The 27,179-nt window shown below is 47.6% G+C and overlaps 9 protein-coding genes across 12 annotated transcripts, besides 4 other annotated features; 3 read left to right on the top strand and 6 right to left on the bottom strand.

Moving 5' to 3' along the window:
• Positions 1–635: 635 nt before the first annotated feature.
• TSTA_102850 (20S cyclosome subunit (APC1/BimE), putative) lies at positions 636–6,931 on the bottom strand (the record flags this gene model as incomplete). Its single annotated transcript, XM_002486251.1, has 1 exon — positions 636–6,931. The coding sequence occupies one exon, from the start codon at positions 6,929–6,931 to the stop codon at positions 719–721; it is 6,213 nt and encodes a 2,070-aa protein (XP_002486296.1). The 3' UTR covers positions 636–718.
• A 326-nt stretch (positions 6,932–7,257) lies between these two features.
• On the top strand, positions 7,258–9,894 carry TSTA_102840 (uncharacterized protein). Its single transcript, XM_002486250.1, has 2 exons — positions 7,258–7,337; positions 7,387–9,894. The coding sequence occupies exons 1-2, from the start codon at positions 7,279–7,281 to the stop codon at positions 9,332–9,334; spliced, it is 2,007 nt and encodes a 668-aa protein (XP_002486295.1). The 5' UTR covers positions 7,258–7,278; the 3' UTR covers positions 9,335–9,894.
• Positions 9,895–10,003: 109 nt separating this feature from the next.
• TSTA_102830 (eukaryotic translation initiation factor subunit eIF2A, putative) lies at positions 10,004–12,332 on the bottom strand (the record flags this gene model as incomplete). Its single annotated transcript, XM_002486249.1, has 5 exons — positions 10,004–11,540; positions 11,586–12,012; positions 12,070–12,141; positions 12,190–12,259; positions 12,308–12,332. The coding sequence occupies 5 exons, from the start codon at positions 12,330–12,332 to the stop codon at positions 10,074–10,076; spliced, it is 2,061 nt and encodes a 686-aa protein (XP_002486294.1). The 3' UTR covers positions 10,004–10,073.
• Positions 12,333–13,048: 716 nt separating this feature from the next.
• On the bottom strand, positions 13,049–14,288 carry TSTA_102820 (uncharacterized protein; the record flags this gene model as incomplete). The annotated part of the gene is made up of 2 exons (XM_002486248.1): positions 13,049–14,154; positions 14,206–14,288. The coding sequence occupies 2 exons, from the start codon at positions 14,286–14,288 to the stop codon at positions 13,230–13,232; spliced, it is 1,008 nt and encodes a 335-aa protein (XP_002486293.1). The 3' UTR covers positions 13,049–13,229.
• Positions 14,289–14,643: 355 nt separating this feature from the next.
• On the bottom strand, positions 14,644–16,193 carry TSTA_102810 (uncharacterized protein; the record flags this gene model as incomplete). The annotated part of the gene is made up of 2 exons (XM_002486247.1): positions 14,644–16,019; positions 16,076–16,193. 2 exons carry the CDS (start codon positions 16,191–16,193, stop codon positions 14,644–14,646), a joined length of 1,494 nt encoding a protein of 497 aa, XP_002486292.1.
• A 191-nt stretch (positions 16,194–16,384) lies between these two features.
• TSTA_102800 (sister chromatid cohesion acetyltransferase Eco1, putative) lies at positions 16,385–18,154 on the bottom strand. The gene is made up of 2 exons (XM_002486246.1): positions 17,833–18,154; positions 16,385–17,782 (listed from the first exon to the last, which is right to left on the bottom strand). Exons 1-2 carry the CDS (start codon positions 17,862–17,864, stop codon positions 16,561–16,563), a joined length of 1,254 nt encoding a protein of 417 aa, XP_002486291.1. The 5' UTR covers positions 17,865–18,154; the 3' UTR covers positions 16,385–16,560.
• An 86-nt stretch (positions 18,155–18,240) lies between these two features.
• Positions 18,241–18,275: a microsatellite.
• A 1,529-nt stretch (positions 18,276–19,804) lies between these two features.
• Positions 19,805–19,840: a microsatellite.
• Positions 19,841–19,860: 20 nt separating this feature from the next.
• Positions 19,861–21,640, top strand: TSTA_102790 (RNA processing protein Emg1, putative). Its single transcript, XM_002486245.1, has 3 exons — positions 19,861–20,090; positions 20,315–20,571; positions 20,630–21,640. The coding sequence occupies exons 1-3, from the start codon at positions 19,988–19,990 to the stop codon at positions 21,104–21,106; spliced, it is 837 nt and encodes a 278-aa protein (XP_002486290.1). The 5' UTR covers positions 19,861–19,987; the 3' UTR covers positions 21,107–21,640.
• Positions 21,641–23,330: 1,690 nt separating this feature from the next.
• TSTA_102780 (glyoxalase family protein) lies at positions 23,331–25,529 on the top strand (the record flags this gene model as incomplete). Its single annotated transcript, XM_002486244.1, has 4 exons — positions 23,331–23,506; positions 23,559–24,621; positions 24,691–25,386; positions 25,440–25,529. The coding sequence occupies 4 exons, from the start codon at positions 23,331–23,333 to the stop codon at positions 25,527–25,529; spliced, it is 2,025 nt and encodes a 674-aa protein (XP_002486289.1).
• Positions 24,162–24,193: a microsatellite.
• TSTA_102770 (ubiquitin conjugating enzyme (UbcD), putative) lies at positions 25,158–26,912 on the bottom strand. 4 transcript variants are annotated; one of them, XM_002486240.1, is made up of 5 exons: positions 26,834–26,912; positions 26,648–26,732; positions 26,462–26,507; positions 26,200–26,413; positions 25,158–26,145 (listed from the first exon to the last, which is right to left on the bottom strand). In XM_002486240.1, exons 2-5 carry the CDS (start codon positions 26,689–26,691, stop codon positions 26,006–26,008), a joined length of 444 nt encoding a protein of 147 aa, XP_002486285.1. In that variant the 5' UTR covers positions 26,692–26,732; positions 26,834–26,912; the 3' UTR covers positions 25,158–26,005. The 4 variants fall into 4 exon arrangements, with proteins under 4 accessions (XP_002486285.1, XP_002486287.1, XP_002486286.1 ...); XM_002486242.1 differs by having other exon boundaries at positions 26,648–26,912; XM_002486241.1 differs by having other exon boundaries at positions 26,200–26,507.
• Positions 26,882–26,910: a microsatellite.
• Positions 26,913–27,179: the final 267 nt, after the last annotated feature.

Here is a 27,179-nt window from a genome sequence, read left to right as displayed (position 1 = left end):
ACATGGGTTCTAGGCAGTGATTAACGATCGAGAGGTCCTTAGTTGGGGCCACTGCATCATTCATTTATATACAGCGCTCTCAGACCAGTGGATATCACACCGCCAGTATTCACGTTTTGATAGCATATCATTCCTTATCTTGACTGTTTATTCAATAGAATAAACGCCTCATTATCAAGTAGTCTAGCATCAATCTCCTTGAAACCGAGCCCTGAACCTTCTGTACAAGTAGATTGAGTTTTCCCTAGGTCTGTCGGCCCAACTCAACTCCCAAGTCATGCTTCCATCTACCTACGCACTCTAACTGTCTTGCCTTTCGAAAAATATTCGGAGTCTAGACTGATTGCAGGATGGTGTGTATATACACGATAGTTCCGCATATGAGCCTCAATGAGTTTAGGGCTTACTGTTTGACTGAATTGAGTTGACGCTTTACTCTTGGCAACTCTTCGAGAGCTTGTTTGTGAGTAGTAACTTGTCTCAGAATTTCTTATTTTTTATCACATGGTCAAAAATTGTGGCGTTGCCAAGATGGTAGATGGTTTTAGGTAACTACGTCCTACATAGTGGGCGCTTATTGCGTCCCTTATATTAACGGTGTTTTACGGAAATTTGTTAGCTACAGTGGAGGTGATCACTGAAACTAGACATATTCGACTAATAAGACACTCCGTGATATACCATAGTAATGCTACACCCCCGCAGCGGCGGATACTATCTATTCTTGGTCCAAATCTCCAACCTGGATACCCCAGATCTTCCACCGTGCTTGCTCAATAACGTCGTAGTTCAGCCACAATCCTCCTCCTTTTCTTTTCCGTATCTCCGCTGTTACTACCGGTGACGCTCGATTCTGGACCTTAATGGATTGCTGGACCCATGTCATCTCTTCACCGTCTTGTTCTTCTCTTTCAGTTTTCACTTGACGATCTACCCAGTCAAAGAGGAGACGTAATTGCCAAAGACGGTCTTTGATTTCATCGAAGCTATGCGCATGTCCTGTTGCAGTTACGCCTGCAACAGTTTCACTGGCTATACTCTCCAGCACGAGACGGCTGTCTACTGAGGAGACTCTTAACCAGGGAGGGATCATCGCCAATGCCGTTCCATCTTCATCATTCGCTGCTAAAGCCCGTGATTGAAATTGAAATGTTGCAGACGGTGGCAAAACGACTGACCGATCACCGACATCCAATCCCCGTAATGGGCGTAACGAAAAGATCCAGTCCCACACGTCCTGTCTCACGTTGTTGATCGCTTTGCTTCTTCGCCCTTGGGACATCAGCAGCGCAACACTATTCGGTATGGGTCTTCTCCACGATCCGATCGTAGTACTAGGAAGAATATCCTGGGCTTCACTCAGCCCTAACAGCGTTGAAGCAAATACAGAGCTTCCGGATGGGTCGTATGTCGTGTTGCGTCGTAAATAAATCGACTGATCACCCTTTCGGAACTTTCCGCGCAATTTCTCATTTTGGTTGAAATCTAGAACTAGTGGCCAATGGTCCCGACTGTGCGCTTTGACTGCTACGATCTCCTCCAGATTAGGCAGCAAGCAGGGAGCAGTAGTCTCTCGTGTCGTGCCATCTTTCATATGCAACGATACAGGAATAGCAATAGGCCGTCGAGTATCCACATCCCGGGCGATGAGGCAACGCGGTTCCGCCGCTAAAACCCATAGATGCCGGAATGCTTGAAGATGGCATTTATTGTCTAAGACTGATGTAGGGAACAGCGGGTAGAATGCGCACAACATGGATGCAATTGCCAAATTTGACGTGCCCAAAGTGTAGCATCCGCCACCCAGGAAAAGTAAACCGATTGCCATATGTGCAGCCATGTGACTCCCATACGTTGTATCAGGATCAATTCGTCCGTGAAGCGAGCGTAGCCGCCTGAAAAGGTTCAGATCACCCGTTCCAGCCATAACCGCTGCGGCTGAGATTGCTAGTATGTCCTGACAGTGACGCACCGAATTGCGGGCTAGCTGGCTGTCGTAATGTGGAGCAGGAAGACGGACAATTCGCCTGAATTGATCAAGATATCGGATGAGCAGATCTCTTGCTCCGGCGTGAGCTGAGCCTGCATATCGCAACCCAATGGCAAAACACAGGCCCGCAATGATGTTGAAAAATGACATGTCATCGCTCGAAAGCCGCTTTATTGTGCTGAGTGTGTGGCGCTTTCTGTAAGATTTGGGAATGCTGCGAAGAAGCCATTCAAAGCTCGGTTCAATGTTGTCCCACATGATGAGATGCCGAGCCAGTGTGCGCAAAAGAAAGATGTCTGGTCGAACATAATCAAACTGCACGATCGTATCTGGAATATCGATCTTACGAGCAACCATTTCATCGTTTGTTTTCATGAAGATGATTGCCAGGGCTACAGTAGCACCCGCAGTCGCCCGGTCTAAGATGTGCACCAGATCGACATTCTTCGTTCCAATGGCTATTGCCAGAAGTCGTTCCACAAGTTGCATATCTCGTAGGCCTTGGAGATCTTTCCCTTTTCCAAGGTTGATAAACCCAAGGGCGAACCCGGCAGCAAGCCTGTATCCTTCATCTCGAAGAGTCTCTGGGGTAATAGCGGCTTCCTCCTGCCCGACATTCTCGATTTCAGATAGAAGCACCTCACTCATTCTTCGATGCTGCGAATCACAATAAAGTAGCCCTATGCCCATAATGCCCGCCGTCTGAGTAAGTGGCGAGAGATTGAGCTCAGCTGCACCTTGTGGCAACATTCGCGTAACGTGTACTGAGAGTAAGCGAGTAATGAGTGTATCCATCGTTCCCAAGTAAGACACAGACAGACCCAGAAGAAGGCCAATAGATGTCATTGTATGTTTTGGAGTCAAATATTTGAATGCTACCCATTTTGCCAAGTTCTTGAGATGTCCATTAAGCCCAAGGGCAAGCAGGAAGCCTGCATGTCGGTTTGTGAGTTCCTGTGGCTTGTTATAGAGGATCCAAGAGGTATCAATACCTTTAGAAGCCTTGGATATAGCCAGACCCGTAGCCGCTCCATTGTGAAAGAAAGCCCAGCACACCTTTTCCTCGTTGAAGGCTGATCTATCCGCGCTGATTGTCACATTTGACGGTTTCATTAAACACTGCAGCGAAAAGGACGGTATCGGAAGCTTCTCAGTAAGCAGAGGTGCCCGACAACTGAACATAAACAACGCCCGACCAGCGGGCACCGAAAGAGTCCGCAGAGTGACTAGTTGAACGACTTCTTTTTGCGCTTCAAGTAGCTCAGAATCAGTCCACTCCGGCTCGGGTACACATTGTGCAACTGGTGCTTTTGATTGATTGAGAAGCTTAGAAGCTTCTTGTAGCCGTCTGTCCTCTCGGTACATCAATCTAGTAATAGCCATACGATCAGCCTCGACGGAAGCCTCAAAGGAATTTGAGAGTTCAAAATCTAGCGTCGAAGCTCCTATGTGGTGAACATCTCGCAAAGAGACATGGCTTGTTCCGATCTGTGGTCGAGAAGTGGGTTGAGTCGTAGCTTCAACCTCCATAGACATGTAGAGATCATCGCGATCAATAAGCCCTATTAAGGCAGCAGTGCAAGACACTGGTGGTTTCATCTGGCAACGGACTATAAGTTCAAACAAAGGCGCACTTACGCCCTCTGGTAAGCTTTCGATAACGTTGATCGTCAAGCCCCATCGAAGTAAAATTTTTACTTTATCGACAGTGCTGGTTGCTTGGTGTACTTCTGACATGAATCCGTTGATCGCCAAGGTTCTCGGAGTCAGTTTCGAAACCTCATTTCTCAGACTTTGCTTATCGGAAGTGCGACTCGAACCAGGAAAGACATCAAGAAGCGTAGAGAATGGAGTCGAGGGTGAAGTTGTGATCGAATTTTGTAAGTGAGCAAATATCGAAGGAGGAACGAAGGGCTCTGGTGGCATGTTTAGCCCGGATATTCGACTATCTTCAAACACCCAACGGCTCATTGTCGCCATTTCTGTGCCATAGTAACCGTCTTCCTTCCATGTCCATGAGTTCCATCCAACCCATCCACCAATCTGGGCTAATACAGGTGCTAGCATTCCTCGTTCTTGGTAAGAACTCTCACTGTCGCAGATCGACAGTTTCTGCTCCTCGCGCAATAAATGCAGACCAACGAGGATACTACATAAAGCAGTACGCCTTGTCTCCTGGCTCTGACAAAGAGCAGTTGGCAGGTAGCCTTCAGAGCCCGACGCAGCTTCTCCTTGAGGACTTTCGAAGAAATCACGTGCGAGGCTTACACACCGCAGTAGGTATGAGTTTTTTGATTGATCGTTTCGTGAGTTTTGGTCTGCTAAAAATGCCTTGTCATCTTTCTGGTCCGATGCCCATGCCCAGGAACTGTTCATCATCCATGACGCCGCAACTCCAGACGATCCTGCTATCTTCTCCGTCATAGACTCCCAACTTTCCTGGTCAATATAGCTACCACTACTTGACCTCAAGATATTTGCCTTACGTCTCCGTTTCTTAGTGGCGAGTGTCTGGGCTTGCGGTGAATCAATGAATCCAACTCCCATGGTGAATAGCACGACGACAAAGGCAGTCCACTCGAGGTCGTTTTCGTCTGAATCCCGTGAGGATAGCCACCGTAGTACTTCCCACCAAGCTGTATATAATCCATCCGCGGCTCGGAGGGATTCTCGAAGAGCAAAACGGCATACAGCTAGCGCCTTTTTCACAAATGGATTCCTCGGCTGTAGTTGAACTTCGATACGGTGGCATCTTTTTTCGGCATCAATAACATCCACTTGGCCGCGCGAGCAAGAGTGTCCGAATGCAGCAAGCTTCAAATTCGGGTCGCCTATAACCCTCTTTAAACCGGTGTCCGGTGCTCGATTCTGTACAATTGAAAAGTCATCGGGTGTATGTAATGAAAGCTTAGACGGAAGCTCAATTTTGATGGAAGGGCTCCATGGAGATTGCAGAGCCAATTCACCTTTGCCATCCATGGTAGACTTGAGTGTTAGCATTCTCGAAATGCCATTATCGACAATCTTACACACATCCATAACATTTGGAGAATGCTGTATGCCTATAGCATGAACGACTGTAGATATCTCATTACCCTTGAGCGACGTTTTTCGTTTTTTCTTGTCCCTCTCTGACGATTTCACGCTCTGTACTTTGAGATCCACCACGACTAAGCATTTAGATATCGGGTCAAGCAGGCAGAGGGCAAGGCGTGCCGAACTGGGCGTTTTCTGATGGATGTTTTCATTGGGTCGAAGGGTAAAAGCTTTGGACTTGGAACGATTCCGCTTCAGTTCAGAAAAAGAAAAACTGCCAGTTGCTAGGCCGGCTGAAAAACTTTCAACCTTGCGAAGCATCATTTCCTTGGGCAAGCCGGACATGGGACCCGTAAGGTCCATGCTTTCGAATCCTTCAAAATCACCGCCACTGTTGAGTTCCTCAAGTAGCCTATCGACAGGAGCATCTAAGAAGCTACTGGTATTACTGAAGATAGAAGCGTTCCCTGCAAGAGAGCTCCGCAAGTTATAGCCGAAGCTGGCACGCGTACTGTAGGCTCCTATGGATTGTCGTAGACTCCCGTGATTTGTTGCTCCTCCTGGGTTCCCGGTTGCAAGGTCGGAAAAGGTTTGTCTATCTTGACTAGCTCCTAGGTCAGTTCTGGCGAGCAATGAACTTACTCGACGCGATGTTTTTGAGGGCACACCGATGTCGTCAAATTCTTGTCCCATTTGAGACGCAAAGTCTGTTTGCTCAGGAGGGTCCTCTGATTGAAAACTGTGAGAAAAGGAAGCTGCATGAATATTTCGGCCTGCCCCGATGCTTTCCCTTAAGCCAGATGGGCGAGCAACAGGAGTCGTAGCGCCCGTTGCCATTCCATAATGCGAACTTCGTCGTTTTGATCGGGCTCCGCTGGCAAGCGGCTTCTTCCGTTTCTTTGACTCACGTACACTTGCATCTGTTCGAAATTTTGCTGTCCAGATGGTATAGAGTCCGGTTTCTGTGTTCATTGTGACCACAAGAACCAGAGGATTTTCTGTGAGAGAAACATTGTCGCCTGTTAGTTCGTTGACGGCGGAAACGTAGACAATTTCCTCCGTGGGATCGAGACTGTCAAATGCCCAAGAATCTTGAGCACCGTGTGTTATAAGGGTAGATTGGTTGGCAACAACGTGGCCCATTTCCGATTGTGGATCTGTCAGGGAGAAGGTTCGGGGCATGTCATCCTCTGACTTCTTCTGTGGCCGAGACGGCTGTGCTATAGACGAAAATCGACTATCTCTAGTCCTTGAAGATCTAAAAACATCGCTTTTTCGGCTTTCTGTAAATGTCTGCGACAAGAAGGAATTGGGAGGCGCTCCGGGTACAGACGTCGGGACATCAGGGATTCGTCTCTGAAATATCAAGCCTCGGGGTGACGCAAATACGAAGTCGACTTCGAATGGCAAGGGGACAACATGAGTGTTGCCGGCGAGAAAGAATATATGTGCCTGTGTTTTGAGGACAACGACCAGAGCTTTAGCATCGTCTTCTTGCGAACGTAAACGTCCTTTTGTGAACCCATGGTCAATAGGAGCCACGACCACCCTCGCCGTATCCTCTTCCTCGACATTCTGAGCACGGCCTATAGATACATCTTTCACACCAATTACATTTGTGTCAGATTTCCGAGTGTTCTCACGTCCAGTCACCGAAGGGAAGGTTGTAAGAACGACATGTCGAATTTCCTCCTTCTCGATTTCAACTTTGAAAACACGCTTCACTACGCCACTGCGGGACCAAACAGCGCAGTTTTTTGTGTATGTAATATCGTCATCGGATTCAGCTCGTTGCGTATACCAAACATAGTCGTCGTCTGAGGGTTCGAGTGGGAGGAGGCCTTCGTTGATGAGGAAGGGCAATGCGGGGGGATGGTGAAGACCTAGTGAGCGCACTGAGGCCATTGCGCGGTATTCAAGAAGTTGGATGTATTATTTTAGTAAAAGAGACCTCCATACGAGCGATTCTCATTCTGATCTGCTCGAGCGTGTGTTGAGCTTGTGTGGTTTATTTGTTTTTTATCGGAGCCTGTTGCTGCCGTGCGGAGGACGTGACGCGCCTTCCCGCCAACCTCAGACTATTTTCTCCAACAACCAACAACCAGCACAATTATTTGTCTCTACCTGGCAACGCTGATCAACCTGCTAAACCTGCGACGAACGATATTATTTCGAGTCTTTAAGCTCTATCCGTTCAATCAGATCATTACACGCAGTAGGCGATGCTTTAGACCTCGTCGCAAAGACTCACAATGGCTGGCTCTTTCAAGACGCCAATGGTGCGCAGAAGGGATGACGGACTCCAACTCAGGTAAATACTCTGTCATCTATGCTCGGCGAGCAATGACTGATAAATAAAGCTATTTGCTTCCTCACCGCATCTTCACTTCCAAGCCGTACCCGGCGCTCGCTCCAAACGGTTCGTCGATTTTCATCTACGGCTACGACAACGGGTTGAGGGTAGTCTGGAGAGGAGGCAGGACGTTTCTTCCATCTCCTAGACAAAGGAATGTGCCAGATACTCGTCAGAAGGAGACACCGAATAATACGACAAAGAACGATGATGCGATTATGATTATTGACTCGGACGACGAGGAGCCTGCACCAGCCGCTTCCAGCAATGAGGATAACATAGATTACGAGATTTTCGAAGATGAAGAAGTCGAAATCGAGCCTTCGCGTCCGTATGAACCTATTATTCGGCATGTGGACATTCCTCTGGGAACAAAGGTCCTCAAACTAGCAGTGCCATCAATTCTGCCAGAGAAAGCCCGTTCGCTGGAGTATACTGTCCCTCCAATCCTTACAGCATCAATTGTTATATCTGTTGTCTGCGCGGACTCGAAATTGAGGGTTATCAGTTTGCCACTTGCGCCTCCGCACCCCAGCACGAAAGCTTCTGATTTGAAAATTCAGACACTGACGTTGGATGCCACGGTATCACAAAATGAAATTCCCAAGAGTGTTTCAGTTACTTTCACCTGTGAATCAAACGAAGCAGACGATGATCATAGCCGGAGCAGGTCGCGACAAATTCAGTCGCCAGTGACGACTGGGCAGTGGAGTTTGCTAGTTGCCACTCATGCCGCCGAAGCATCTGGGACGTTACTCGTTTATAGTTTGCCAATTGCCCAAGGTCCGAATGGTTCTTACACATTACCGACCAAAAACATAAAACCACTACAGAAGCATCTTCTTCCTTCTTCGGCGAGAACTATTTCATTCAATCCATCTCCCTACCCTTCGGCGCGACATACACACCTCTTGGTGTCGTTTCCAGACAGCTGTGCGAAGATTTTGGCGTGTTCTACATCTTCGGATAAAGATGCTACAGACGAGAAGCCAGATCAAGAAGGGAAATGGCTGCTCACATTGTATCCTGGGTTTGGGCAATCAGCAAATGGGTTGACTCGACGAAAGACAATTGTTGACGCTGCCTGGGTTCTGTCTGGTAAGGCCGTTATGGTACTCCTTTCTGACGGTGAATGGGGGGTATGGGATATTGAAGGGGCAGGTCCTGGGTCTGAGCCAGGGCCTCTCGTCGGCCAGTCAAGCATACACGGTATCACTGGAGGCTCTTTGACAGCCTACTCCATCAGCGGTCGCATTCTCGGTGGCCCGCAAACAACGAACAAATCCCAAACTGCTGTAACTGAAGTGCAGGAACAACGAGGCAAATTTGCACCAATGACACCATCGTCCCGCCGAGTCCGAGAAGATACATTATTCAAGGGAGCTCAACCACTGGCAAAGCCTTCATTTGATGGTGAAATATCCGTCGTCCAAATAAATTCGTCTCGCACCGCTATGCCTGAAGAGTCGATTCTGATTCGCCATGGAGATCAAATCGCCACCATTCCAAGCCTATTGTCACTATGGAGAAGCTCTGTGAAAGCCAGCGGAACCTTTGATGCATCCAACCGTTGCCGTGTCTCGCCTTTGGCAGGAATCAATTTGTACGGCGAAAGACTGAATGGCCTTGCACACTTGCCCTCACCATTCCGGGCAGAAACCGACAGCGAAGAGCAGCAAGATTACGAAATCCTCATCACAGCTGAACATCGTCTAATTATCCTCGGCCGCGATCTTACGCCCACGACGACGACGAAACCAGCGCAGGCACCTGTCCCTCAACCCGATACAGATACCGATCAACTTATGCTCAGCCAGGGAGAACTCGATGTAGACGGTATGAGTCGCGTATTGACCACTATGTCTATGCGGGGCACCCTTCAACCAAATTTACAACCCGCCCATCAACGAAATGGATTCAAAAGTCCAATCAAACGAGCTCGGATTTTTTCTTAGCTAGTTAGCTAATTTCATCAGCGATACCATGATCCATTTTCTTGTCATCCTAACCCATCCAGAATAGATCTATTCGCGACGCAAGGTGGAGCGCAAGGCGAGTTCAATGCCTTGAAATTCCTCCTTTTCTCTCTTTCTTTCGTCTTGAGAGAGCGGAGGTGAGGAGGAATAAGCTCTGTATTCGACGCGATATATCATTTCCACCGAAGCAAAACTGAGTATCATTCACATTTCTCTTTTTAGAGTGGATCTCATATATACAGGAGGGAATATCGCTTCTCTTCCGGACATATAGCTGATCTCGCGGGATTTGTCTGTATTGGATTTATAGAGAAGCGATGAATCTTTTCTGTGTGGGATTTGGTGAGTGAACAGGGGTGGTACATTCCTTCCTAACTATCTCCAGTATTCTGGGGACTGTAGTTATTCATGAATCAATAGACGGAACATTTGGTCAGGATTAATACCTACAGGACCTCAGGTAGTTGGAGCAACGCAGGTAGCTATTCTTATCCAAATACCTACCCAAATCCGTATGTAACGTTACGTAGGCATATAATCAATCTATCTCAATTCTCCAGGTCTCTCTCATCTATAATCTTTTCCTTTTATTTTTATCTTAATCTGTCAAATCAAGTTAGGTACGCACGTAACTTTCAAGGATATACACATATACCCTCCCCGCTTCTTCTCCTCCTACTTCCCCCTCTAACTACCCAATAGTATGGTTGCCAGCAGGTTATACATTATACCCCAACCCCTCCAACTCCTTCCTAACCGAATCCTCAGTCTGAATCTTCTTCATCTGCGTATCCTCCAGCTTCTCGCCGGACGCGAGTCTCATTTTCAACTCGTCGATTGCGCGGAGTTTTTTCAAGAGGCCGCGGATCCGTTTGTCTTGCGTTGGGTTTGGTTCTGCTGCTGTCGGAGCTGCCGGAGCTGCGGCTGCGGCTGTGGCAGCTATTTTGGCAGCCTTGGCGGATCCGTTGACGTTACTCTCAGCGCGGCTGCGATTACGACTTTTCGATCTATGTTCGCGACGATCCGGGCTTGGATGGAGATTCTGATTCTGAGGTGCAGCAGACAGTTCTCCTTCTTTGTCAGCCGTTTCCTTAGCCTTCTTAGCTTCTCGCTTCTTCTTATTCTTTGCAGCTGATTTGGATAATTTCTCATCCGCTGCTCCAGTGGCAACAACTGCTTCAGCGCCAGGGGGTAGAGCGACTCCACCGCCTGGTGCAGCGCCCTGAGGCACAAACTCCACTGGTTCTGCGCCGGGGACTTCACGTCTTCTGGGCTTGCCGAATCCGTTAACTGATGATGCCGCCGCTCCGCTGGATAATGAGGAGCCTCCTTCTCGACTGAAGGCTGCGCCGCCTTCGTCTTCACGTTTGAATGCTAAGGAGGTTGTTTGTCCGCGGGCGCCTGGTGGGCGGTATGCGCCCACGGGTTTGGAGGGGACTTTTCTCTTGGCAAGGTATTCCAATGCGGATGAGTGAGGGGTTGGGAGGGGGTGGAATGGGTCACCGAGGGGTTGCTCGACGGAACCTTGTGGGCGCCAACAGACTTGGTACAATTCGCTCATGTCTTCGTTGTATTGGAGAGCACCGGTGACATGCCAGATTCGTACTCCGTTGTCGACTCTCAGTCGCGGGCTAGTAGTGGCCGTGAGAATATGTTTTCCATCAGGCGACCATTCGCATACAGTTGCATTGGAACCTTCGATCGTGGTGATTTTCTGATGACCCTTTTCCAGGTCATAGATATCCATCTGGCCTGCCAAGTTACCAAACCCAGCGACGACAACAAACCGACCATGCGGCGAAAACACAATCGTGTTTCGTGGCGCCAATGGATAGCTGTGGGTAGCAATACCGCGGAAGTTAAAAATAGTAGTCTTGGCCGGCATGAATCCATAGACAACTCCAAACTCCTTGGAGTTTGGTGACCACGTCACATCGTGAATGGGACCTTCTCTGTCAAGATCGATTCTGGAGTCGAATGCCCCGGTTGCACTCAAAAGATACAGAGTGGTCTCGCCGTAATAACTCTTGCCAGATCTATCAACGTCGGTTTGTGCCAAGACAATAACGGATGTACCGGAGTTGTTCCATTTGAGCTGGACCTTGTCGCCCTTGAAGAACGTTTTTTGCGAGACCGGATTGTTGAATTGGGGGACCACGAAGACTTTGACGGAAGCGGGTTGTCCCTGAAAAAGTCAGTTTGCACCACTAAGAAAGAAAAAGCAGCTTACCTTCCGCTCTGGCGTAAACACAGCAATCGCCTGACTCTTTCCAGGCGACAACGCAAAATCAGCGACCCCTTCCACACGGAGTTTATTCCACACATTCGAGAGATCATGGCTCTTATAAAACTGAACTTCATTCGTCACAACCCGAGCGCAATAACACTCATCAGAGGTATATTGCAAATTCCAACCGGTTTGCGATTTCTGCACAAAACGGCCTACCACTGCGTTTTCACCTGCTCCTTCGGATTCCTTGGTTAGAGCTTCGACGCTCCATACTTTGAGGTTCTTGACTGCGTCGCCATTCTCGTCTTTCGACGGTCGTTGCCATGTAATCACATATGTGCCGAGGGGGGAGAAGCCTAGTTCGAAGACATTGTCGGCGGGGAGGGTAGTGATGACGTGGCCGACGGAGGGGTCAATGATCGTGACGCTATAAATGTTTAGTACGTACTGCTGACATGTCATACGAACACGTAGTGAAACATACCGTTCGGGAGATGCCCAAGCGAAGTAGCGTCCGCACGGCGAATAGGCGCTGCAACGAAGGTTTCCTTCGGGTCTGTCGTAGTTAGCTAACTCATTCATCCAGCTAGAGAAGTGAACATACCTCTCAAAGTCCTTCACAGGTTGATATAAAGGCGCAGCATCCAAAAGACCAATCCCCTTAAGGGTGCGAACTATTCTCGTCAACTCAATCCACCTCTCTCAGTCAACAATTCACTCACAAGCAATCTGAGTAGGAGCCGCCATAACTATTCAAAGCCAGTCGACCTGCTTTTCCAAATATGACCCAAGAGATGACAAAAATTGGTCGTCCTTGTATGTTAAAAACTTGATTCCGTGATTTGGGTAGATATTCCGTAGAAAAATTTTGAGCTCTTGATTGCGAGTTGACTTATAATAACCGAAAGGAAATTAAATCTCCTTGTAGCGATCTAACCTTGTTTCTGTTATCCCAGAGGAGAAAATAATCGGTCTGAAAGCGCCGTCAGTCAATCCCGTTACATCTTCCTTTTATGGGTATTTCGCCTGGCATTGTCATTGAAGTTGCAAGAAAAGAACGTATTCCATAAAATTCTATCCTCCCATATACTTCAAAAGCGAAGTAAAGAATAAAACTCACCAGTCGCGGAAAATCCTTTCTCTATCGCAAGAGGCAAAAATCCAGTCGGTCAATAAATCGATCGCTCACATGCACGGATACGTAGGGCAACGGTAATCAAATTCTTTCCAAATTTTTTTCTTTGCTCGGTGCTTGACAAGTAAATGCCAGCAATAAATGACAAGGCGGATTGGTCGAGAGCCGGGGGGTGGGAGTGGCAGGGTGAAGAAGAAAGCGGTGCAGAGAGAGAAGGGTGAAAAGACAAAATGTTGTGTGGAGAGAAGGTCAGCTTGGGTAACCGGGTAGCCTAACGTCTAAGGCTAGCTGATCTACCACTAGTACGACGTACAAATTTAGTTTCATTCTATATTCAGCTTCATTTATATTTCATGTATAGAGAAATTGATTAATACCAAGGCAAATTCAGAAAACCTCGCCACTCGCTCATCCCATAACGCCACATAATTTCCCAGACAGAGTCATAACTATTCAAACATGGCACAACAACGTACAAAACAGATAATCAAACACCAGATAAAGAAGGCTTATCGTTCAGAGTCCTGCTCATCACAATCATTCAAACCACCCACAAGCTGCGGCGTACGAACAGTTGTATCAACAACATCAGCATCATAGGTCATCCCATCCACCATACGCGCATCATCAAATGGTTCAGGCGTATTCGACCCCGCCGGCGACGGTGACAAATTCTGTTGTTGTCGTTGCTGTTGCTGTGCAAACACATTACTATTAACTCCCCTATTCCCAGCCGTAGGACTCCCAAAAACCGACGTTCGAGGATTCGACGATGACGACGACGATTGTAGTCGTCCCGCACTAACAGTAGATATCGGACCACTAATCGTACTATTCGCACCCTCCCCAAACCCAACCAGACTTGCATTCCCTTCATCGCTCATTCTATCATCGACGTCGACGTCGACGTCGTCGTCATCGCCAATACTGGAACGATCCTCACTCATTTTATCAGGATCAAATGCATCGCTTCCACTAGCCCAGGTTGTGCGTCCGCCGATACTGCCTGTCGCACTCGCGCTGCCGACTGTGCTTCGTTCTTTGAGGAGGTGCTGCGGGTAACTATCGAAGTATCCTTGTTGGTTATTACTGCTGTTATTATTATTATTATTGCTGGCAATGGTGTTGGGGGTATACGCTTGTTGTTGTTGAGTGAAATAGCCACCCGAAACAGCAGTTGGTGTCAATGAGCCCATTCCAGACATAACGTTTTGTGATCCTCCACCGGCACGCGCAGTCGCGATACGTTCTAGTCCAGCTAGACGTGAAATTCGATCGGCGCGCTCGGCTTCAAGAGTTGAGGTTGATGTTGCGGATGCAGAGGATGATTGGTGTGCGTGCCGGCCGTAGGGATGCGGATGGCCTTGATGGCCGTCTTTGATGGCTGTGGTTGATAGTGCGGAGAGGGATGTTGTGCCGGAGTTTGGTGTTCCTCTATCTTCATTAGTATATTTGTTTTATAGATGATTGCGCAATTAAACGTACGGGCCCATGTCAGAGGGAGTAACAGGATCCGACGGGGGAGGGGGAAGGTTGATGAGTGTTGGTGTCGACATTCTGTCCGTCATGTTTCTGTATTATGGTGATATTAAGTAGAGTTAATGACCCGTCAAGGGAATGACTTTGACAGCAGTCAGGTAGACGCTCGTCACAATCTGACTCAGTCAAATGCTCTTGATGTTCTTTCAACAATTTGTCAAACAACAAGATAATGAAGAAGAGAAATAAATAAGGCGGGGTGAGAAACGCGCCTAAGGCAACTACCGGAAATCGTCGAATGGAGAATACGATTGGCTGTTCTCTATCAATGTGGGGCTGACGTCATACATATAGACAAAACATACGATAGATACACACAACAAATATAGATATATAGTATGATAGATATATATGTACAGACTTGTTTATACGTTCAAGTATATATCACTGACTGACCTTCCTTCCCTCATAATGAACCCTCAAATCATCAACTTCCCTCTGCAGACGCGACAAATCAGCCAGGATGTCTTGCGCCTGAGATGACGAGCTATGTCCATCCTCTGTCGGGACCTCTTTATTATCGCTTGGTATAGTGGCAGTACTACCCTTACTCGACGCTCGAAGTCTGCGCGGCGGTGGCGGCGGGGGCGGCAACATACCCGTCGCAGGAGCCTGTTTAATTGATGGTGTTCTCGACGGCGGCAACGATGTCGATGCTGCTATTTGAACGGCAGGTTCATCGACAGAAACCTGATCACTAAACGACGTCGACTCGCTTTGCGACAGGGACGATTTCGGTTGCTCGGGCTGAATGCCAGATATAGGTCTCTCAGCCCGTCGTGACGGTGGTCGTGGCGGCGTCTTTGGTCCTGGACTTATTGGGCCCGGTAATTGAGATAGACTTTTAGGAGGCGGGAGAGATAATCGATTGGGTTTTTCGGTGAGGGAGTATCTCTTGGTGTTGGATCGCATTTGGCTATGTCGTCGAGACAGGGGTGGCGTAGGTGGTCTTTTGGACTGGGACGAACTTCGATGCAGGGAAGAGGTATCATCTGGATGTTCGGTGGTCGGTGAGGATATCTTCACTGTCGAGGATACGGACTCGCGACGATCGGACGGTGAGCCTGTAGGCGTTGATGAGTTGGGCGTATCTCTTCCCGATTCATCAGGTTTAATCGGTTTCCCATGATGTGACCTCGGTGGCGGCGGTTTTGGTTTTCGCAGACTCGGTGTTCGTTGTACATCAGTTGATGCTGTAGTAGTCGATGAAAACGTAGAGGCTCTTGGAACTGCCATACTCTCAACACCATTCTTCCCAGTTTCATTATTATCGGTAGGAATCCACGTCTGAGCTCGATCAATCACAGTATCCGGATTCGACGCTGTTCGACGACTCGCACCGACACCTGTACTGATACCACTCCCATCCACACTCCCCGTCAAAAGCAGCCTGGTAAACGCATCAACATCAAGCATATTATTCACATTCTTCCTTTCCTTTCCTCCATTTCGACCGGCAGAAGAAGAATCATCAGCCAACTGCTTTCCCCGTGGCTGATCACCGGAAGATCGCGGATCAAACCCATCATACTCAGAATCCTCAGATTCACTATCCTCTTCATATCTCTTTTCTGCTTGTGCTTGTAGCGATGGTGGTGGTGGCGTTGGTGAACGATACGTCGATCCTCCAAACGAGACTGCGGGGAAATACGACGACTCCTTCTCAATCGACGACCCCGTCGGCGACGAAGCTTGTACGGTAGGTGGTGTCGCAATACGAACGATTTTCTGCTGATGAGACGAAGAATGATTTTTTATTCCTATCTCAATTAGCCTTCTCCTTTGATCTTCTTGCTTGTCGAGAGAGATGTGGTACCATCGTAACCACTTGTGTTGGGTGTCATCGGAATCGACGGAAGAACACTTTCGTCTGTTGCTGCTGTTGTCACGGATGTAATGATCTTGCTACGGCGGAAAGGATTTGATCCAGACATCGCAAAAGAGGTGCGTAGGTACACGCATGAAGAGTGTTGCGTCTGTAAGACAGAGAAGAAGAGAAGGTGGTGGGAAGAATCGGGGTAGGTGGTAGTAGTAGTGGTAGTAGTCTTCCGCGATATTTAATGATAAATGGTAGCCTGGATGTGAAGGAGTCCCACTAACAATTGAATTTATTTTCTTATTGTAAAGATAGAAAATAATTGATAGCAATCTTGTATAACTAAATGCTCATACAACTTCATATAATAAATAAATTACCACCCTCGAAACACTCCGAAAGTATAGTACACAGCCCCCTGTAACCACGAAGCAAAAATCCACGCTGACCGTATCCAATCTCGAATACATATAAAACAGACCGCTCTAAGAAACAACCCCCTCGTTATATACGTGCCAGGGCTCGCCAGCACCGAAAAAGCATTCTGCCAAACGTATTCCACTCTCAGTCGGTTGCGTGAATGCAATCTGTTCCTTGGGAATGTCCAGTCCGTAGATGAAATTGCTAATGACGCAATCTAGCAAATCCATGGCGATGCCTCGTCGACGCGCAGAGCCACAGGTCCAGATTCGCGAAACTCCCACGATGGCTGGGTCAAGGGTATTCTGAACAGTGACGGAGGAACTTCGATGGGGTCCATCGCCATTACTGACAGTGACGCCGTTGCTCGCATCTAGTTTGACAGGGTGTGCTTCCCATATTCGTTCCGCCAAACACAGGCCCATACATTTGCTATCCTTCATATGCAAAAAGACTTTATATCGATCAGTCTCTTCCTTTGCTCCATTCTTGCGTAGACGTTTCGGTGGCTCGATTTGACTCCATAATGTAGCATCGTCAATCGGCGGCGATGATAATTCTCTATTCACAACATCGAGTACTTTTTTTGCTTGATTTCTGGCTGACGGCGACGCCTTCCGATCAACAATCACCACATAACCCTCGTCGCAACGCGCAGCCTCGTAAACCCAACGCGACGCGTTTGCCCGGACAAACGCTTTGCCTAGGTCGATACCCACTGCATTCATAGAGTGAAACTTGTCATGCAGATCCGCGTCTTCCGCATTAGACGGCACATATTCCATCCCACACAGATTGCAGCTACGTCGCACAGTAACCCCCGCATCAATCTGTAATTGCCTCAACACGCGCGGTTGTGCTGATTGACTCTTCTTTGGCTGATCCACCGATGACCGTACACTATTCGAATTCACCTCGGCCAATGGACTCCCATTCACCTCCTTGACTGTCGACGACTTTTTGCGCTTCAAAAACGCAAACGTCGGTTTCCGCGTATTCGCGGGTGGAGGAGTCAACCTTGGCGGAGGGGGTGACGAAGGAGGCGTCGAGAGATCGTCATCGTCGTCGTCGTCATCTTCTTGCGTTATTTCTGAGAATATCACTGAATTGCGCCGTGATGGGCTGGATGCGGTTATTGCAATTGAAGATTCGCGAATGGCGTATCGTAGATTCGACTCGGCGTCGTCCGAGTCATCTGCCGCTTCGACGCGTCGTTTTTTGGAGGCATGGAAAGTGTCATCATCGTAGATTCGACGAACGGGTCTCCCGTAAGTTTTCATGAGGCCCCTGACGCGGTTAACATTATCGCCTGAAAAGGGGAGACCACGCGTGTATACCTTTTAAATGAATTTGTGACCGTCCACGGCATCTCACTGTTGTCTGATCATGGATATTATAGTATTCTTTGTTTTCGGAGAGGGGAGTCGGAGATGAAGAATGTCAACAAAGCAGTACACGGGCGGGCAAATTTATCGAAGAACGCGACAGGCGGCGCTAGGCCGGTTTGGGCTATATTAATCGACCTCTTTTTGCTGCCAAGAAAACGTCACCCATCGGCCCTTGACGCCGTTTCTGCCAGTCTGGTGATGCCCGTTCGACTGGAGATGTCCTCTGTCTGACTGTCTCTCTGACAAGTCTCACGATCTCAGACAGACCAATACCAAACTGCCTCGCTGCCTCGTGCCTCAACCCTCGATGCCTCCGGATTCTCCCTTACAGCACAGCTCGTGATAACAGAGAACAACAGTCGGGTCGAATCGAGTCCAGTCGAGTCGAGTCGGGATCGCAGTATATGATCCAGGAGAACAAAAGAAAGGAGAAGAAATCACAGTGAGCAACAAAACGAAGAATTAAATTCGCCGGAATCCTTCGGAAGAGCCAATCAGTTCTATTAGTTTCTGATTATAGCGAACGGAGAAACTAAATCAGGAGGCGAAATCCACGACATGAATATTATTCCTTTAAAGATGACTAGCAAGCGTCGTACGTACAAAAGCTCTTAATATATATGTCGGATCATTCTGCCAATCCGTACTGTTTACAGAGTCTGTCGCATCTCGCGTCTCTTCTCAGGCTTGATGGTATCAGAATGGCAGCTCTGGTTGGATGGGTAGGAGCTAACGTGGGCCCTTCAGGAGCATTGCCCCCTAACCGTGCTAACAGCCTAAAACTTGGCGATGGAAACTACTCCAGAGCAACGCTACAGGCTGAGAGACTGCTAAATTTGCCACCACAATCTACTCAACTTAGCAGATTGGCACTGCAAGCCCTGGTCAAATCCCGCTGAGTGGCTGAGAGTTCCTAGCAGGCCATCTTATTGGCGCTTGCTGATTCCCCTTGCCGGTGATGGTGACACTTAACCTTTATGGCGACAACTGTGCGATGTAGTAGAACTACTACGTACGTCGTAGTACGTACTAAAGGGAGTACGTAAAACCAGCCGAGTCTTTTATCTTCATTCAGAGTTTACTGAGTTCAGGTTTCCTTCAGGCTTAGAGATGTGGAGTGCACCGTGTACCTTGGGCACGGGCAAAGGACAGTATGCGGCCTTGCACCCTACGGAGTACATACTGATCATACCCCCGGGTTATTGAGGTTGTACACGTTGTAGATCAATCATCTATTCATCCCAGTGATCCTTGCCATGGAGTCTCTTTCTGCCACTTTCTTTGTGTTTCTCCGCTCCTTACTTGGCTCATCGATCTGAGTTGCTCCAGCTTAGGCTTCAGTACTATCTATTTCGTCAAATGAGCTTAGCCTCGCGATTATTAAATCAGCCGCATGCTTAGGCGCGAAGACGAATCATGGTGTTGCCTGCTTTGCGTATACATAGCAGTCACTCAGCCTGACATCTACTACATAGTGGTAACCTCCCGACTGAGATTACCCCGGCCGAGGCATACAGCTTTGTCCATAGAACCGGTAGATGACACATATATGCTACGCATGACCGGGCCAGCGTTTCACATCGTGGATGCATTCGTGTACGAAGCCGTCGTGTGCAACGTCGTTTCTGCCTCATGTGTGGTGTCAATACCTCCGGTCAACGAGAGCCGCTCTCGTTCGAGTCAGCAGTCCTCTTCTTTAATCAACATGGTCCCGAGGCTGCGAAACGGAAATATATGGCAAGTCTGTTCGTAATGTCGTCTAGTAGTGAGCCCGCATCTCCCGATATGTGTAGAAGAAGTAGCAAGTACATAGTAGAGAGGATAGATAGTTGTCGGAAGTGAGAGAATATTGGCAGTGTCCGAGGACGCCGAGAATGGACCAATCAGATGCGCACTATCTGGCCCCCACCGTTGACTTTATATTCATTCATTCACTCACTCATTCATTCATTCATTCCATGATAATTATCTTCTCTATATCTTTATTATCTTTCTTTCTTTTCTTTTATTTCTCATCGCATTGTCGAATACAAAAAGTCGGCTCGCGTGATCCATTCCAATAAACTTTGACCATCTCGGCAAAATCTCTGTCTGCTCCACATCGATGATCAGGAACTCCAACAACAACGACAACAAGCAAAATAAATCAGACATGTCGACCTCAAGCAACAGCGGTGCAGAAGATGGCGGTAAGAGAAAGCGGCCTAGTAAGTGATATCTGGTGTAAATCGCGCCTGCAGATAGATCCACGTTGTGTCTCAATCTTTTTTTCTTCTCTTATTCGTTTTCCTTCTTTACCCCTCAACTTCTTTCCCACCATCTTACACCACCATCCTCATCTCCTTGCATGGCCTTATAATTCTTCATCGGATCTTGGATGCTTCAACACATCAGGTCCTCGTCAAGTTTTACTGATCAACCATGGATACAGGGACCCAATCCTGTCCTCCCCCGGAACTGCCCCAACTCGTCGCTGAACAGCACGTCCCCGTTGCGCCGGGCGACAAGGATACGCGACGATTGATTGTGGTCTTGTCGAATGCCAGTCTCGAGACATACCGCTCGTCCCATGGTGGCCGCAGCGGTCGCGAGGAGAAATACTCTCTTCTCAACAGCGATGAGCATATCGGTGTGATGCGGAAGATGAATCGGGATATTAGCGATGCGCGGCCTGATATCACTCACCAGGTATGTGTTATCCCTTTGCGCATGGGATGAAGCGGAAGAGTGAAAACTGACTGTGTAGTGTCTGCTCACTCTGCTCGACTCACCCATCAACAAAGCCGGGCTCCTCCAAATTTACATCCACACAGCCAAAGGCGTCCTCATCGAAGTCAGCCCCACGGTCCGAATCCCACGCACTTTCAAACGATTCGCCGGGTTAATGGTGCAACTCCTCCATCGACTCTCCATCCGGTCCTCAAACTCACAGGAGAAACTGTTAAAAGTCATCAAAAATCCAATCACAGACCATCTCCCGCCAAACTGCCGAAAAGTTACGCTGAGTTTCGAAGCTCCTGTCGTTCGAGTTAATGAATACATCAGCTCCCTGGGACCCAAAGAGAGTATCTGTGTCTTTGTCGGAGCCATGGCGAAAGGTCGTGATGACTTTGCGGATGAATTCAAGGATGATGCGATTGCCATTAGCAATTACAGTCTTAGTGCTAGTGTTGCTTGTAGCAAGTTCTGTCATGCTGCTGAAGATGTTTGGGGCATCATGTAGTCTCCATCTACTAACGGGGGTGCCAGCCCAGGATGTCTCCAGTACTAACCGCAGCTCTCTCGACCTTTTTCAACTGTTTTTATTTCAAGCTTGCTCATTGCCTGGATTCTATCACTTTTATCAACTTTCGAACCCGGATTCTGTTTCTGTCAGAAAAGGCACCACTCCTAAGTCAAGAGCTCTGATACCAACATCTCAGCCCTTTTCTTATTATGGTCCTTTTTTTTCTGTTCTGACATGTATTTTTTGTCAAGTCGAGGTGTTTGTTGCAGTGTGACTCTGATCTGTTTTTACAACCAAAACGTGGCCAGGTCTCTAGCAAGCCTCATCATTTTGACAAGATTGGACCAAAATATCTCGAGGTAGAGACGCAGAAAGCAACCCCGCCTGCTTTCCTCTGGTTTTCAATGAACTAGTCATTTAATGGACTAGGATTTGACAGATGGGAAATGCTCGATTGACATGGATTTGATATGATTTGATGTATATACTATTTTTTATTATTCGGAATACCTATTCATGAGTTCGCAAGTACACTCTACTATCACTGAACGAGTCTGTTGGAACTCTTCGACGTTAAGAGAATCTATACCAGCATTTAGAGAGGAATTATATTTAGGATCACACCCGACTGCTCCAGACCTAATATTCTCGTTTGGGACATTTAGAGTCCTCCGAAGCGACAGCCGGAATATTAAGGCATGAGGCTGTCAAAACCCCTTATCCACAGAACTTCTGTAATCATCTCCATGATGACACCCACTCGATATCAAGCAGTCATATCCTCAACCCAGACCGATACCCCTGACTCACTGACCAAATTCATTCGCACATAAGCAACAAATCAACGGATGAGAAAATATCCCCCGAGAACACGAAATATAATTGGTCCAACCACCTCTTTTATAACAAACAGTAAAACAGCCTGACGTGTCATCCGTCTCCATTCTGTTAACAGTTGACAGTCAGAGGACATTGGGCAGGTATGTCGCGAACCTATTAGGATTTCTAAGGAAAGGGCAATTTTTGCGGTGAGAAAACGCTCTCCCTGTCAGAAAGGTGAGTGGAGTGGATCTGTGGGTAAGTAAGTATTGTATCAGATCAAGTCGGTCAGTAGCATCATTTCTTGATTCTGGCGTTGGTGAGATTGGGATGTTCGGAGGATATTCGTCAAACGGATCAATATCAATGAGAAGAATAGTCCTGGATTGATTGTGTTATTCATACTACGACGATACGATGGGTATACGCGACAATCGGACGGTACGGCCCGTGTACCCGATGCTAAATTGTCACCTCAAACTGGAGGCCTTGAAGTCAGGCGTTCATCTTCATATCATGATGATCTGAGTCTAGTTATTCCGAGGGCAACAGTGTAAAGACAGAGTGGGGTGACGGACACCAAATAACTTGACAGTACAAATAACAGGGTGAATATGAGTAAGACTAGAGCACGAATGCCCAAATGCTTGCCAATAACACTTTAAAAGACGATGGATCTCGTGCATGTAGAAACCCTAATCCAGAACGGCCAGAAGGAGGGCAGCCTATCAGCTTATTTTCGAGAAATATTGATGAATCGCATTGATTCTTCTCTTTCCACTTCCTAATAATGTTCCACTGGATAGCGTCTCTCTCCTTTGACATGAGATTTTCTCATTTCCTATTCCGTATACATACATACAGCTTCACCGTCGAATCCATTAACGGGTCTGGACCCTCCTTAAAACTAAAAGATTCGCCCCATTTCATACTCTCCATTTTCTTCCTGTTAAATCAGGTTCACGTGGATACTGGAGTATTCATCTGGTTTGTCCACGCATCGCTTCACTTATCTTAGCACTAAATTTATGGAGTACTCGCGCTCAGATGTGCTACTTTCAGTCAAGTCGTTGATTAGTTGTACCTCTCTGGCACTGCCAACTATGGAGCTACGTAGTACTTCCTGTTGTCTGTATGGATTAGGTACTTGTACTTATTATCTGAAGTTGTTGGAGATCCACTGAGTCGCTGATAATCTGGTTAGTAACTAAAGTGACTCTGAGGTGGTCAGAATAGATATATTCGTGCTTACCTTGAGTCTTTTTTTGCTGAATATCTATTTCCTCTACATACTGCTGTCTTTTTACCTGCCTGACACAACAGTCCCTACTTGTTTTATTATTTCTATCCCTCTATCTTGTCAATCATTTATTTCCTTTAAGTTTTCTATTGTATATTCAACATGCCCGTCTCCCACCTCACATTAACAGTCTCCCACCTCCCAACATCCACATCCTTCTTTCTGTCTTGTCTCCAACCCCTCGGCTACAAATTCATCGGCCGTCATGACGAATACATCGGTTTTGGCTCCAAGGCCGACGAACCCGCCGATTTCTGGCTTGCGCAGGAACAACCTGGGTATTCCCCTCCTCCCAAAGCAAACCTTGGAAGGTGGACTAACTAGAGGTAGAACACCAGCCGGCGCAGCACACATTGCCTTCCCAGCCCCAAGCAAAGAAGCTGTAAACACATTCTTCATCTCCGCTCTCAAATCAGGCGGAAAAATCCACGGAGAACCAAAACTACGTGATCCCGAGACGGGATATTTCTCTGCTGCGGTGGTGGATTTTGATGGGAATAGCATTGAGGCTGTTTATCGGCCTGATACTAGATCAGAAATTGATACTAGAGCTGGACCGGCTTTGCAGACTATAAAGAATGGATCTGTGGTTTCGAGGGCGAGGTCGGTGAGGACGACGGAGACGAGGTCTGTTGTGCAGACTGCTATTGAGAATATTCCACCGGCGAGGGTGAAGATGTTGGATCAACAGCAACAACAGCAACAGCCGCTACAGCCGCTACAGCAGCCGTATCAGCAGCCGTATGCTCCGACGCAACAGAGTGATGGGAATAGTATATCTGCAAAGACGATTATTGGGACTTTGCTTGGAGCTACTGCCGGTGCTGCGATTGCGTATGCTATGATCAAGGGTGATTCATCTTCATCACTGACACAGACGAGTTCGAATCCTCCAGCTCAGTCGCAGTATACTCAACCACCTCCACCTCCACCACAACAGCAGCAGCAACAACAACAACAACAACCACCACATCAAATGTCCATGTCCCTACCCATGCTCATGCCCATGCTCGGCCCAGCACCAACCTACCAAGACCAACAACAACAGCAACAACCCGTCTACCGAGCCCTGGAAGCACCCCCCTCCGCCATCGGAGGCGCAGCGCGAAGCACTTACACAGCCAACGACGCAATATCAGCATACACCCGCTCCTCCGCGCCCAAGAGCAAATCTCCACGCGCAGACACAATCTACGAAGAGACCGAATACTACCCCCCAATCGACCAGAGCGGTCCAAGGTCTTTGTACTCGCAAGAAGCGAGTAGTAATGCCGGCAGCGGTGTTCGTCGCTCTTCGAATGGAAGTATATACGCAACTCGCGACCTTCCAATCCGCGCAATCGAGTATTCGAATAGCGTTGCATCATCCCAACAGTCACAACAGTCATCAAAGGTACGATCAAAATCGTATCCGTGTGATCCCAGCACGTTCATAAGTAGCTTTGCTGAAACGCAATATCAGCATGGACATGTCATTGGTGATATTGCCGAGAGCGAGTTTTCGTCTATTTCGACTATTAAGCCTGCCAAATCGACTGCTCCTTCGCGACATAGCAGGGATGATGTATCCATGGCATCCTCGCATCGCTCCCTGAAATCGAGCGCAAGTAAACACTCTCACCGCCACGACGAGAATGGAAGCACAACATCGAGGACAACAGCACACAAAATTGCATTACCAGACAGCCGCCCCGGATCAACATATACATCCGCCACCAAATCCTCAAAACGAAGCAACGCATCAACCATCAAACCTTCTTCCTCCTCGCCCAGAGATCTAGATGCCTACGAAATCCCGCTCCCGGCATCCGCGGCACCGAGTACAGTCTTCCTCGACGCGGCGATCGACATTACGCCAGAAGATAGTATAAGTCAAGTCGGTTGCTCCCACGCCCATCACAGTCACAACGACACAAAATCATCATCTGGACGATCGCATCGCTCCAGATCTGGTCCTTCCTCCCAATCCCATGTATCGTCGGCATCGAAACGAGAGACAGCCGAAACAGGAAGTAAATTCGATCAACCCGTTAAACCGAGTGATAGTATCAGTCAGGTGTCGAGTAATCATTCTTATCGGCATAGTTCTCATCATTCTGCTCATAAGGGTTCGTCGAGGGTTAGTGGGATGTCGAAGAAGTCGCATTCTGCTTCGAGGGTATATTAATTTTTACTCCATCTACCTATTTTTTTTTTCTTTCTTTTTCTTAGTGCTGGTGTTCGGTTATTTGCATCATGATTCAAGAATACTTACGACAAACTGATTCAGAAGGTTCTGATATTGGAGCACGGGACAGATAAACTACATACATGCATACATTGATTTCGGCGAATAGGTTGATTGACTTGTGTATTAACTTCATACTCTCTCACGTGTAATGAATACATCTACTTTTGACACTCTACCACTACAATTTCATAAGATTAATAATACTCGATAATACTTGATAAACGACATCCCGCCGATGAATGATTTGTCATGTCATGATGATTGCATAAAAACTCGTAGGACGAAAGACTCAGAGAATGGAAACCCGACGCAAATATGAAGATGAACTAGAAGAAAGAAACAAAAGATCCAAAACCACCACAGTACGCCAAGGCTACATATCTCCGATCTGCAATTCTATGATCGTTGCATGTCTACTTTCAGTTCAGAACGAAAGAAGACATGAGACCACGAAACCGAATAGGCCGTAACGAGATCGATTCAACTTTTGTCGATCCGATTGATGCAGTGATTATTGATCTTTGAGAAGTAAATGTCGTATCGTCAATCAAATGGCATATTTGCGCGTCCATTCTCGAGCCGTGGCGTCGTATCGGGCACGATCTGTCTTGTACACGTGGGCAATCTCAGGCACCAACGGGTCGTCGGGGTTGGGGTCTGTAAGCATGGAACAGATTGAAAGAAGGACTAAATACGTCAGTCAGACAAAATTCAAGATAGAGAAAGATGACGAATAAATACCCTTCGAGATTGTAAGAGCAGGACTCCACTGATCCCTCAGAATGTCCAGACAGATGCTACCGTTGGAGTTGATATTGGGGTGGTATATGCGAGTGGTGAAGTTGACCTTGGGGGCCTTGAAGGGATAATCTGTCGGGAAATGGATCGCTAGGAAAAAGACACCACCAGAGTATGGCGAGTCGCTGGGACCCATGATAGTTGCTTGCCAGTGAAACTTATCAGTCAGTATTAGTACTCAACTAAGAGTCGATCAAGCACATACCAAATCATCTCCGATAGGACCAGCAGAGCAGGAAGAGGGCGGATCACTGTGAAAATTGTTAGTATCAATCTGAAAGAGTGTAGAAAATAAATCAAGATATCGACTAGTAATCGCATGCCCCGCTACCGCGTGGGGAGCAAGACACGCAACGCCCGAATATCAAGACAAAACGATCGAGATACATACCGTCCGAGATCAGTGAGTTCCTTGTTAATTCGCTTCAAAGCCATTTCGAGTGATTATGTATGTAAGACGTGGGATAAGTGAGGTTCTGTGACGATGGCGAGGGGTTAGTGGCTGTCAGATACATCAAAAAAATCAAGAATAAAATCGGCAATAAATTAACAACCAAATAAACGAGTGTAAGCTCACCGTAGACAGCAAAAGAACAAAAAGCCGTGGTCTCGTGTGTTGATGCTTGAGAGAAAGAGAGAGGAGAGAGAGAGAGAATGATAACAGACTCAGAAAGAGGGAAAGAAAGGCGCAGACTTAGTCACCGCGCTAGCCTTGTTTGGGCGGTGTGCAATGGAACGACACCGAAGGATTTACGCCTAAGGCAGGAATATTTATAGCCGTATTGGTATTACCATTCCGTAAGGTACTCCCTTGCACTTTCTATGTATGATTACATACACGATACATGTCTTATCGTGCCCCTTCTGGCAACTCACATGTATATACATATCCCTCTTTGGTTTCTTGACTCCTATGCTATCAT

This window comes from Talaromyces stipitatus, genomic scaffold (genome assembly GCF_000003125.1).
Source record: "Talaromyces stipitatus ATCC 10500 scf_1105507295511 genomic scaffold, whole genome shotgun sequence".
NCBI lineage: Eukaryota > Fungi > Ascomycota > Eurotiomycetes > Eurotiales > Trichocomaceae > Talaromyces > Talaromyces stipitatus.
The sequence above is the reverse complement of the archived record's forward strand: the minus strand, read 5'-3'. Positions and strand labels throughout refer to the sequence as shown.

Bases quoted from the DNA above. Each gene is read 5' to 3' on its own strand.
- TSTA_102840 (XM_002486250.1), top strand. From the start codon at position 7,279: ATGGCTGGCTCTTTCAAGACGCCAATGGTGCGCAGAAGGGATGACGGA. The intron at 7,338-7,386 runs GTAAATACTCTG...TGATAAATAAAG, and splicing joins GATGACGGACTCCAACTCAG to CTATTTGCTTCCTCACCGCA.
- TSTA_102800 (XM_002486246.1), bottom strand. From the start codon at position 17,864: ATGCCGTGGACGGTCACAAATTCATTTAAAAG. The intron at 17,783-17,832 runs GTATACACGCGT...TAACCGCGTCAG, and splicing joins GTCACAAATTCATTTAAAAG to GGGCCTCATGAAAACTTACG.
- TSTA_102790 (XM_002486245.1), top strand. From the start codon at position 19,988: ATGATCAGGAACTCCAACAACAACGACAACAAGCAAAATAAATCAGAC. The intron at 20,091-20,314 runs GTAAGTGATATC...CCATGGATACAG, and splicing joins CGGTAAGAGAAAGCGGCCTA to GGACCCAATCCTGTCCTCCC. The intron at 20,572-20,629 runs GTATGTGTTATC...CTGACTGTGTAG, and splicing joins GGCCTGATATCACTCACCAG to TGTCTGCTCACTCTGCTCGA.
- TSTA_102770 (XM_002486242.1), bottom strand. From the start codon at position 26,691: ATGGCTTTGAAGCGAATTAACAAGGAACTCACTGATCTCGGACG. The intron at 26,508-26,647 runs GTATGTATCTCG...CAATTTTCACAG, and splicing joins GAACTCACTGATCTCGGACG to TGATCCGCCCTCTTCCTGCT. The intron at 26,414-26,461 runs GTATGTGCTTGA...CTGACTGATAAG, and splicing joins GTCCTATCGGAGATGATTTG to TTTCACTGGCAAGCAACTAT.